At 38.5% G+C, this 12,363-nt stretch overlaps 1 protein-coding gene across 1 annotated transcript in view; it reads left to right on the top strand.

Annotated features, from left to right (window-relative positions):
• NOX3 (NADPH oxidase 3) overlaps nt 1-11,989 on the top strand; it is a 39,197-nt gene extending 27,208 nt beyond the window's left edge. The window contains exons 11-13 of the mRNA XM_010189904.1: nt 5,700-5,846; nt 9,575-9,699; nt 11,863-11,989. Coding sequence (XP_010188206.1) covers nt 5,700-5,846; nt 9,575-9,699; nt 11,863-11,989 — 399 coding nt within the window. The remainder of the gene's footprint in view (nt 1-5,699; nt 5,847-9,574; nt 9,700-11,862) is intronic.
• The last annotated feature ends 374 nt before the right edge of the window (nt 11,990-12,363 follow it).

Genomic DNA, 12,363 nt, shown 5'->3' with positions numbered 1-12,363 from the left:
CGGTGCTTATTTTTCACAGGTGTTATGAGGCTAAACTTCATTGGTGTTTGTAAAATATTTTGAAAGCCTACATGAAAGGTACTGGGGAAGTTCACAGCATTACTTAAAAAATTTAGCAGTCATCTTAGTGAGAACGATTAATCTCATGGTAGCTCCACATTTTTTTTCATTGGTTAAAAGCTTCCACTTGTGGTATAATTACTAATAATTTAATCTTCCTCAAAGTATTCAGCACTCTCTTTCTGCCATGATGAGTATCATAGAAATGTCTATTAAGGAAATAAATAAGAGGTTTTTCTTTTTTTAACAACTTCGTTTTGATTTGAGTAGAGCTATCATTACGCTTATTGAACTAATATTTCTTAGTGTTGCCCACATATGGTTGAGATATAAATACTCATAGCTTTCATAATGTCTGCAGCTGTATAATTTAAAAAATGCAGCAAATCAAAAGGAGTACACATCTATCTAATTGATTCTTCACAATTAAATAGCCTTAGAGCCTTCATTTCTCTATCATTTTTTGTGATGAGGAAGGGCACTGCTACTAGTCATGGCTGGAAAGTTTTTACTGGCTTTAGTTATGCATAAAATGATCTTTTTTCACATTAGTGGTCTCATTTTTTCAGATAAATTGTTGCTGAAATTTATAAAATTGTACTGATCTAGAAGATCATAATATTAGCAAACATCCACTTTCTCTTTTGCCCTACATAAGGACATAAGAAAGGTGCTCTGGGTCTCACCAGAGATCCGTCTAGCCCAATAGCCTGTCTCTAACAGTGGCTGTTCATGAATGCCTAGGGAAAAGTATACAGATCAGAAAATCATGTGGTGATATGTCTTTAGTGGATACCTCCTTGCCTTTGAGCAACTTGCAACTCAGTAATGTCTTGATACAAGAGCTGCATCTCTGTATCCCTTAGTAGATTTTTCTTCCATGAAATTGTCTAACTGCTTTTTGGACCCATGTAGACCTTTGACAGCCACAGCAAGTTATGGCAATAAGTTCAGCTACATACAGTAAGGAAAACAAAACATGCTCTTCCATTTGCTTTGAGACCAACTGTCCCTGCCTGAGGTAACTTCCTGCTTTGAGTTCCAGTCCAGCTCACAGCCTTCTCTACAAAACATCTTCTCCCAGAGACCTAAAAATCTGGGCTCTTTTAGCTGTCATACATAACCATTTTTCTGAGCTGTGTTTGAGAACAGTTTAGGCCTCTTGCTTCAAATATCGGGATATGAATTGTCCTGCATTTATAACAAACGACTGCTTGCTGTCACCTTAGCTGTAAATCAGTGCCTTATGCAGGTTGTCAAACACCCTGCATCCTCTGGGCTATAGGCACCTCTGCGCCTAATCTGTAGTGGCACATGGGATCAATTAATTATGCTGAGGAAGATCTCTGATCTGTTTTGGTACCACAGGTGGTGTGGTATACTCAGGAGCAAGAAGCACTAGGGCTTTGCAGGGAGGTGCCCATCTGTGAGTGTAAAAGGGTTTTGCAGGGACTAGTCATGTCTAAGGGGGGAAGCAAGAGTCAGGGATGAAGATGCCTCCCTGGGCATCCCCTGCTTCAACACATTTTACATTCCTTTGGTGAAAAGCTGGCTTTGCCAAGAGCTGCAACTCAGGCAGCAAAGATCAAAAAAGGATGGTCATCAACAGATAATTATTAATGACTTTCTACATGATGAAAGCTGATTTACAAATTATGTTCTTTCACCTTACAGGAAAGAGGTATCAGAGCTCTTGCTTCTGTGTCCTGTACAAAATTCAGGATGTGGGAAACTGAATGATAAATATGCATGCATTGCAAGGGAGCAGAGTATAACAGAAACAAGTGACTACTCAAAACCCTGCATTACAGATCTGATTAACAGCAATACTGCATCTAACTCAATTTGCAAAAAGAGCACTTGCGAAATTTAAGACAGTTTACTTGGGCAAGCCATCAAGCTGATGAATGTAGCTGATAGGGGTAGGGTGGGTGGAGAATACTGGAATGTAATTCTAAAACAGATTTTTAAGGGTCCTAAATAATTGCAGTCAGTTGATAGCATGAAGCTTACAAGTAAAGAAATACAGGGTTCAAGAATAATTGTTTAATTATAGATATACACTGATGCTGGTTTTATTCTACAGTTTTAATAAGTATTAATTGTACTGTGCATTTATTGCATTTTAATTATACATGTAATATGTTGTGCTATGCTATGGGCAGCCAGTGTAAAGAAAGACTTCTTTGTAAATACCACTTATTTCAACATATTATACTAGAAATCCTCTTTGATATAAGGGAAAAGGAGACCTTCTACCCACAGACCACCTTTCTTCGCTACCTCTTTTTTTTCTAAGATTATAATCATGATCAAAAATACTTCTTATAATGACAGTCTTTCTTCATTACCAAATGCTCTCCACCTCTAACATGTGAAAATTAGAGGCAGTGCAATGGATGCTGCTTCAGCAGAACTGCACCGGGGATGAGTTTACGGAATTCCTGAAGCTTCAGAAAGCTACATCCTCTCTTGAGAGGTCTGTGTCAGAGGTGGCTTGACCCAGTTCAATTGGACTGGCTGTTACTGTGACACCTAGGTCTTCAACCAGCTAATAGTACTTCTTCAAGCTCCATAGCCTGATATTCTTGAAACCAGTCCCATATTTCCACAATGTCTGAACTAATCGGCCGACTTTTCTTCCTCCTTTCCTGAATGTGCTTGGCTTCCAGTCCTGCCCACATGCTCTCAGTGGCTACCTCATGCACAATTCATTATTCATTTAGAAGCACATGTATCCTCTCCACACATGTGTACTAAATATGTATTTCCATAAAACGAACTGCTGAGAAGACTTGAGAAATAAGATGATCAAGTAGAGTCTGAGAGGAGTTATTTCTCACTACAGATCAACCACTATTGTATGATACAGACTGACAGCACTCAGTGGCCTGATTTTTGAAGTGCTGAGGATGTAGAACAATCAGGGACTTCAGAATTCAGACACAAAAAACTACGTAAAGGTTAAGGCTATAAGTCTTGCATAGTTTCAGTAATTTAAAACAATGCTGCTGTTGGTCACAAAACCAAAATGCTAAAAGCCAGTGGGCTTACTTTTCCTTATAACCTATGCCAGTGTAAATCAGCAGCAAACTGTAAAGCAATGAGGTTATATTTAAGGCAAAACATTGAAACAGAAAGGGAAAAAAGCAAACAGCCAAGATGGTTGGTACTAAAGTTCTGCAGACACTCCTATCCCTAGGCTGTAAAAACACCCTACTTAACCCTGAATGCTTTATCTCTGTTTCCTGGGATCATATGCCATTTATATTTCTTACAGAAACCACAGATAGTCCCTTATAGTATGCTCAGATCTAGGAAACATCTCAAATTACTGTTAGTCTCTTTCACCAAATCTCCAGTGAACCATGGTGTTACCGTATTTTTCTCCCACCACCTTACCAGAAGTCTGACATCCTAGCATACTAAATCTTTCGGAAATCTCTTTATAGCTTTCTGGTTTCTTCTCTGATTTTTCACTTCAGAAGTGTCTAATATGCATCTTTGTCTCATTGATCCTATGGAAAAGGGCTACAATTTCCAAATCATCAGAGCTCCCACAATGATTACCTTGGGGACAGACCTTCCAGATTAACTTTAATATTGAGGTATAATAAAGACAGAAGGTCTGGTGAGCACAAAGAGGAATGCGTTGTAGGAAATTAAGGGGTTTCGTAACAAATTAAAAATTACAGTCACAATAAAACAAGTTCCAACCATCCCTTTGTTATAAGCTTATACAACCATGCCATTCTCTTTTCATCTGTGATTGTATATTTTTAGCCTTCCTCCATGTTTGTGAATTATTTCTTTGGAGGCACTATAAAAATAATTGCACTCAAAATTACATTGCCCACAGAGACCCATTTGAGGTCTGGTGCCCTCAGTTCAGCAATGATGGAATGTGTGGCAAGAGCTACAAACTGAAGTTTTAAGAATTGCAATCAGATTTGTCTTATAATTGTGGTTCAACTGGGCATCAGGGTAGTGCCTGGACAGCCACCCAGGGAAGAAACTTCAGACATTCACTCCCTGGGTGGTGCAGGAACTCCCAGTCTAGTCATCTAGACAGCTGGACCAGCTCGAGACAAGACTGAGCTGAAATCAGGAGATGGGCTTTACTCCCAATCCCCTTCACAGCACAGCACTGGCAGAAGAGGTTTCCAGGTGGGAATATCCAACTGTTCTGACGACTCCCTAAGGCAGCTCCTGCTCTGCCTAGGCCAACTGTATGTCTCAGTGTGTTGATTAAAATCCTGGGTGGGGAATATCACCCATCCTGAGACTCTGCAGGTAGTCGCTGCTACAAAATTGATTAACTTGTACATGGATTAAAAAATTGTAGATGTCAGCAGAAACAGTTCCTGCAGAAGTGGTCACACAGGACAGTCCTTTATACGCAGTTAAGTAGTTAGAATATGCTTTGTATGTAGTTAAGACAACTGATCACAATAGATCAGGACAGATCATGCACATGCTGGAATGGTCACAACAGCCCATGGGCCAGCTGGCTACAAGAACTGAGCAGAAAAGGGGGTTTGGAGAATCTCACCTGATCCAGCTGAAGATGTCAGAGTAAGGACTCCTGAAGTAGGAACTCTCATCATTATATGGACAGAGACTAACCATCTAGTTTTAAAGATTTTATTCCCTATGCAAGCATTACCTTATGCCAAGATCCCAATAAGTCAGCATTTGGGGTTTTTTAAACAAACTCCCTGACTCTGTTTAAGACTGACTACAGTAGAGGAAGGATAGACAGAAATAAGACAGAGGAATGACTAAAGGTTGGAAAATTAGCCTTTCAGTGACAGATCACAGGAATGTTTGGTTTACCATAAAGAGGATTATAACATGACTTGATCCCTGCCTCTGATTTCTACCTGGGGACCAAAACTTTAACAACAGGCTCTCCCATCCAATACACAACTAAAACAAGATCCAGCATATGGAAGATGAAGCTAGAGACATCTAGATGAGAAAAACTGTGTAAATTTTTCATGGAGAGGAGGTTTTCAACCAATAGAAAACTAGTCATGGGATAGTATTTCATTTTACACATTTGGCAACTTTAAAATTAGAGTTTTGTGTTTCTCTAGAGAAAGTATGCTCCAATTTAAACAAGAAATACATTAAAAAAGAAGTAGGGGCATTCTGTAGCCTGTTTTTTACAGGGTATCTGACTTGAAGGACTTAACTGTCTCTTTGACCACATCAACTGTTAGCCTATGGCATAAGGTCTTGAGAAACAGAAATTCCTTGCTTCAGTGCTGAATGAAACTGAAATTCTATTTTAAACATAACTGAAAATAAACCCAGAATTTCAAAGAATAATCAAGTTATTTGTAAGAAACGCAGGGTTAGGTATTATAAGTCAAAGTTGATATGCATTGGCAGGGTGAGATGGGAAACTTGTACACTGCCTATATTCACTAGCACATTAATATATTCACTCAATGTTTAAGAACAAAACGGAAATTTTAAAAGTTATAAACCATATCATCAAAATGGCATGTAATTATGTTTAAATTTACAGTAGACAGAAGTCACACACTATGTGGTTAATCAGTTGAGCCAATAATTAGGAAGTTCTATTGAAAGTTTGCTTCTTGTTAAATCTCTTTACTTTTATCTGACAGGTTTATTTTTACTGGATTTGTCGAGACCCATCAGCATTTGAGTGGTTTGCTGATCTTCTGTTCCATTTGGAAACAAAAATGACTGAAAAAGGGAAAAATTATTTTCTAAGTTATCATATATTTCTTACTGGCTGGGATGAAAGTCAGGTAATAATGAAACTCTTATGAGTCTGAGTTAATGTACCTTGCCTTTCCAGTATGGCAACATATGGAATAAGAACAGCTGAATAAATGATGTATGAAGCAGAGAGACAAAGAACTGTAAATATAAAGATACCAAGCCACCTGTTTCTATCTCACATTTAGGAAAACAGGAATGGATAAATCAAGTCATTGATCCTTCCAGTCCTGTATCTTGGCTTGGGCAGCACTGATTACCACGTGTTTTTCAGAAAAGTGCATAGAGCCTTCCAGGAGCTTGTGAAGGGACATTTTGTCCTTGTATTAAAAATAGAGGACTGTGTGAAAAGTGCTGGTTTTGTTTACTCTTATTATTTAGTATAATTTTTATTGGTCATATATATGTTCACTACACTTTTTAACGCTGCTGTGCTTAGGCCATTTTGGCAACAAACCTACAGAATAATTGATGTTGTTTGAAAATACATTGTCTCTGGTTGACTTCAAATTTGCCATCTTACAATTTCATTGGAACATCCTGACTTGATGGACTTAACCTTTAGACTGGGTCAATTGTATCCAACTTCAGTCCTTACCTAGAGTCAGTTGGGTTGATTTTCTCTCCCCCTTATTTTTAATGGATCTAAGATTACACTGTGATCAGCTAGGCACCTGCCAGAAAAACTCTCACCGGAAAGTCTTTGCTCTACTATGTTATTTCCTGCTGTCTCTGTTGAATGAAGGGCTGTCTACTAGAGATTTAAAAAACAAACTTCATGGAGCTTTTCCCTTCCTATCTCTGCTGCCACAAAAATCATTGTTTCTCTCTGCTTTCCTTAGGGCTTCTGTCAAGTAATGAGGTATGTGCATAAAGCTGTATTCAGAAAAACCTACTCCCACCGTGAAGTACATGGCAGTCACAGAAAACACCATTGTGCATTAGCAATATCACAAGGTATTAACTAAAACCTGTTTTGAAAGAAGCTATTGAGAAACCTAACAATACATAAAGTTGCCCCCATCTCTCAACTGTTATCATCCCACTTCCCTCTTAGGCAAACATCAGGCCACAAGTAAGGTAGGGAAACAACTATTCTTGCTGGGATGTTTGACTCCCTTCACTAGTGTGTCCTGCACTTTTCTGAAGTACCTCCTCCTTCTCTTCAAACTCCATCGTCCAGTTTCCTGTCAGCACTGACTCGTTATCCTGTGCTGTTTGTTGGGTGACACAGGAGCATCCCCGGAGCTGTGCTGCCTCCCCACCTACACTGATACTGCTCTTGCTCTTGGAGCCCCCAGCATCCCACCTCTCAAGGGCTGTGGGGGATAAGGAAGGCTTTTCAGTGGCTGCTTCTCCTACTCTGACCAAACCCAGGAACTGTGCTGGGTAACAGCTCCACCTTCTTCAGACATCCACAAAGCTTCTTCACCTTAGAGGTCTTGTTTATCTTTAGTAAATTCCAGTTCATCACGCCTCAAGATTTGAGCTTCAGCACCAGTAACATTTCAATGATGCTTTACTTTACTTCTCCCTTAGCAGATAACAAAACCAACATTCTCCCTATTTTCTCCATCTCATTATATAGATGACCAGTAATCAGGTGAAGCTGAACCCAAGCAGGATGGGAAATGTAAAACTTTTAGAGCACCCTCCACTACTGGCAACTACTCCTCAGACACCATGTTTGTTCAATCATAGAATCATGGAATTGTTATGGCTAGAAAAGACCTTAAAGATCATTGAGTCCAGCTGTTACCTAACTCTACCATGCGCTCTTCTAAACTATGTCCCTGGGAACCATATCTAGACAGCTTTTAAATACAACCAAGGATGGTGGTTCAACCACTTCCCTGGGCAGCCTGTTCCAGTCTTTGATAACTCTTTAAGTGTAGAAGTTTTTAATAATGTTTAACCTAAACGTCCTCTGGTGCAACCTGACACCATTTCCTCTAGTCCTGTCAGTTGTAACCTATGAGAAGAGACCCACACTCACCTTTCCACAACCTCCTTTCAGGGAGTTGTAGAGCACGATAAGGTCTCCCTCAGACTCCTTTTCTTCAGACTAAACAACCCCTCAGCCACTCGTCATAAAACTTATTCTCAAGGCCCTTCACCAGCTTTGTTGCCCTTCTTAGGACCCTCTCCAGTACCTCAATGTCTTTTTTATACTGTAGAGTGCAAAATTGAACACTGTACTCAAAGTGTGGCCTTACCAGTGCCGAGTACAGTGAGAAAATCACTCCCCTAGTCCTGCTGGCTATACTATTCCTAATGCAGGCCAAGATTCTTCAAGCGCTTTGTAGATTCCACGTTGGCATCAAATAGTCAAACAGTTATGGCACATATCTGCCTCTGCTTGGACAAGAAACTGTGGTTCAGCTTATTGCTCCTTGCAATGCCCCTGATATTCCTAGACAGCTTTAATGCTGTGAGCTACAGCAAGGGCTAGCACCAAAAATCCTGGAAAAGTTCCACTTAATGTGAACAGAAATAGCATATCTGCTCAGTAGCACAATTTTGCTGTAAACAATTAAAAAATCCTTCAGTTCCCCACACCTCAGTCCCACTAAACATTTTATGTTCTTCCTTAAGACTGTTTCAAGTCCTCCATGACATTGGCCCAAACTAACAAGAAGAACCTCATAGAAACACAACCTCTTGTGACAAGTGTGCTTGACCAGAACAACTGAATTGCTAAGCAACATGAAAGACTCATTAGCATAGAAATATACAATATTCCCAGGAAATTGATATAAATTTCAGCAACCACTTCTGCAAGAAATTATAATGATGCCTAGTTCATCCTAGGGCCTGAACTAAATGCAAAGCTCATTTTTTAACTTAGCTTTCCTCTGGTAATTTCTTAACGGGGATAGTAACAATGATAGTCTGTAGTGAAAACAAGTGTATTACTCCTACACAATAGCAGCACAGTTAGGAGAGAGGAGGTTTTGATTTTAAATGCACCTGGGAAATACTCAGATAGCATGGTAATGGATGTAGCATAGGAGCTGAGAGACGGTAAATACAAACAAAAATCAGAATTTGTTTTCTTGGCACTGGGAGTTGTGAAGATCAGTTCAGTGCTTCACCTGAGCTGATCTATTTTCTGCTCCTGCCTCCACCAGAGGAGAAGAGTCAGCCCACTCAGGGTTTTATGCCTGGTGAACTGGTACATCTGGTGTCTTTTCCATCTGCAGCAGAATGCTCTGGACTTACTTAAGGTGCATGTAATTGCTGATATTTATTGTCAAACTCTGTTATAGTACACTTTGTTCCCTTTCCTGAACTCCAACTCGGCCTTTAAAATGGTGAGTGCCACTTCAGGATCTGCAATGAGGTAAGTGTAGGGTGAGATATTTAGAAGCTGAGAAGATGTTTAGGAATCTATGACCTATCAGTAAAAGTGACTGAGGTTCTTAGGCCCAGGCCTAAGATTGGTATTTAATTCCAACTGCTTTCAAACATTTCACCTCAAGAAGCTAAACTCCTTTGAGATCTTGGGCACTTTTGGAAGTGCTTTTAACACTGCTAGTAATTTCTCGGTCTCTTTAGTAATCCTCTCCTCTCCTCTCTCCTCTCTCCTCTCTCCTCTCTCTCTTCCATTTGAGAATTTTGATAATGTGATAATCCAGTTTCTTTTCCCTCATTAATACTTCTGTCACTCACCATGAAGCAGCATTATTGCTTTCTCTTCTTACCTGGAGTATACATTTTTGACTCTAAAATTATTATCTTGTAAATTTGCCTTTAGGCTACTCACATAGCCCTACATTATGATGACAAGATGGATGTAATTACTGGTTTGAGACAGAAGACCCACTATGGAAGGCCAAAGTGGGACAATGAGTTCAAGCAACTAGCTGAAAACCATCCTAGGTAAGGCAGGTTGGCTTCTAACCTTGTTAGGTAACTCTTTTCTCAGCATAAATAGTGGGAGAAGGGGAGGGTAAGCCTTTCTAAATGACCCTTTTAAAATAATTCCTTTTTTTTGCTGTGTGGAAAGAAGATTTATGCTTAATAAAGCTTTTAATGAAGAAATCTTGGAAAGAGAATGCCAATAAAATCTAATTTTTGGACAAGAAAATCTAATATTTAGAAGTATTTCAATATCCTGGCCTTTGTCCAGCTATAATTGAAACACACAATCCAATTACTGTTCTGCACAAAGGACAAAGTAGCATTAATTTCCCCTTAAGATGGTTATTAAAGAGATAAACTGTGATTTTTTTCTTATGATGTCAAGGATATGTTTGTTCCCCTAACATATTTGGCTACTCTTGCAAGACTATGCTGTTCTGTTATTAGTTCATCTCTGCCGGCAAAGACAGTTCATTTCAACTTGGTGGATTCACTAGTGGTCAGAGAAAAGCTTCTTTGTTCCTAAAAGCCTTTCAAGCAAGAATTTGAACTATTTTGTGTTCAGCAGTAAAAAATTCCAGAATATTTCTGACTCTTTATGATTTCCAAACATTTACCTGTTAATGCAAAATAAAGGCTTGCACTTGGGAGACAAAGATACAAAAAGAAAAAACTTTTTTTAAAGATGAAAAAGACCCAAGAAAAAGCTGAAAGGGAGGACATCAAAGAGACTACAGTAAGATACAAAAATACCATAAAATTGCAAAAATAACAGTAATAGAGAAACCACCTGATGGAGGTCAAAATAAATACAACCAGGATATACGAAAGATTAAAAATAGAAAAAGGCCATGAGTAGAAAATATGATTTCTGAAAGACCTTTTATAGGCATTCTACCACATAAACAGAACTTTTAAAGTTACAGTTGAAACATTATTTTTTCTTGCTTTTGTTAAGTACAACTGAGAAAAATTGGGTTTTCTGATGCTTAGGGAGGGAGATGGGCATTAACTTTCTGTACTGGATCTTGTGATATTTCCTTAGAAAACCAGTGCTAAAGTGACAGAAAAACCTCTTTTTTTTCTGAACCTAGATGCCCATATTTATGGTCAATGTTGAACCTTTCAAAGAAAACCTTGCATGAAATAAGCATTTCTTACGAGAAAAAAAAATGCCCTGCCTTTTCTTCCTCTGAATTAGAGAATGTTCAAGAGGCAAAGAAACTCAAGAGTTTCTGTTGTGTGATGGAACAATCAGCTTTTACAAATTGACTAAATTTTGGGTCCCTGCACCTATGTCCACAGAGTTTACATTGGCTGCAACACTATTTTTTTAGTGGATTAGCAGGAATATTCCATTCCAGGTTAAACCTAGTGCAATCAAGCACCAAAGAAATATGGGCACTACTGGGGCACCCAAATTGTATCTACAGCCCCTCTTTAACAGGCGCAAACTTTTTGAGACTGACACTGCCACTTGTCACTGGCATTTTGTTTATGTAGATTTGCTTTCTCCAGTAGAACAGCATGTGTGTGTATCTGTGTGTACATATATATGTTTTAAAGCAATATGTGCTGTGTACTTCTAAGCAAACCCTTTAAAGCAGTTTTCAGCAAGTAACCAGGTTTCCGTTTTATTCTTATAAGAGACTTGTGTGCTTATGAACACAATTCTTTGTTACATTGGTCATGTTCTTATTGTTTGATAAGAACTATCTATTTACAAATTTTGTTTTTAAATCAGCCATTTCAAAAATGTCCAACAGCCATAAAAGTGTTAAAATGCAAGGAAAAAAAAAGAAGAAAACTCACAAATAACTGACATTTTTGTGCATTTTTGTAACCTAGATGGAGAAAAAGCACTGAAAATTTTCAACACAAGCAGGGTGTTTATTTCTGTGATTAAAAAAAGCTATGAAGATCACAACAAAAACTAACACTTAAAATAGTTTGTGACCTCTAATACAGCAATCTAAATAAATAATTCAATAACACATAATAAACATTAAAGTATTAAAATAATTATACTGTACTACTTTGTGACAGTAACATAATTTTTTTTCAAATGTATTTCTTAAAAAGCCATTTAAAAAGATGGAAACAAAACTGGAGGCAGCCAAAAGGTACAGTTTATCCATTTACTCTGCTACTCTCATGTTTTTGTTGTTATTGTGGTCACAGCAACAGTATTGGAGTATTCTTCTGTGGACCCAAGACTCTCTCCAAGACCCTTCGAAAGATGTGCAACTCATATTCATCAGTCGATCCAAGAGGAGTTCAGTTTCACTATAACAAAGAAAGTTTCTAGGTTGTTCTTCTTAACTATATAATATGTATTACCAAACTGTGTATTTTTCCTCACCTTCTCTGGTCCTCTACTCATTCTGGAGCACTGTGGTCAGATATTAGCACTTGTATATTGAAGTAGGTGCATTTATTTCAGTAGAAAAACGCCATCCTAGGCCAACTAAAGATTTGGACCCCATCCTTACCTTTTCCTTCAAAGAATCAAAGGGCCAGTTCTACAATGCTTACTTAATGATGCTGTGAATCCATCTACGCATGTGAAAACAAGCACAAACCACTAACCTTTGAAGAAAAAGGCATGAGTAAAAATGGACATTTAGAACTGTACCTCATTGTTGTGTATGATCAAACTACTGCCGCAGGCAATACTCACAT

The sequence above is a fragment of the Mesitornis unicolor genome, unplaced genomic scaffold, assembly GCF_000695765.1.
Source record: "Mesitornis unicolor isolate BGI_N332 unplaced genomic scaffold, ASM69576v1 scaffold3818, whole genome shotgun sequence".
NCBI classification, from domain to species: domain Eukaryota; kingdom Metazoa; phylum Chordata; class Aves; order Mesitornithiformes; family Mesitornithidae; genus Mesitornis; species Mesitornis unicolor.
This window is presented reverse-complemented; position numbering and strand designations above follow the sequence as displayed.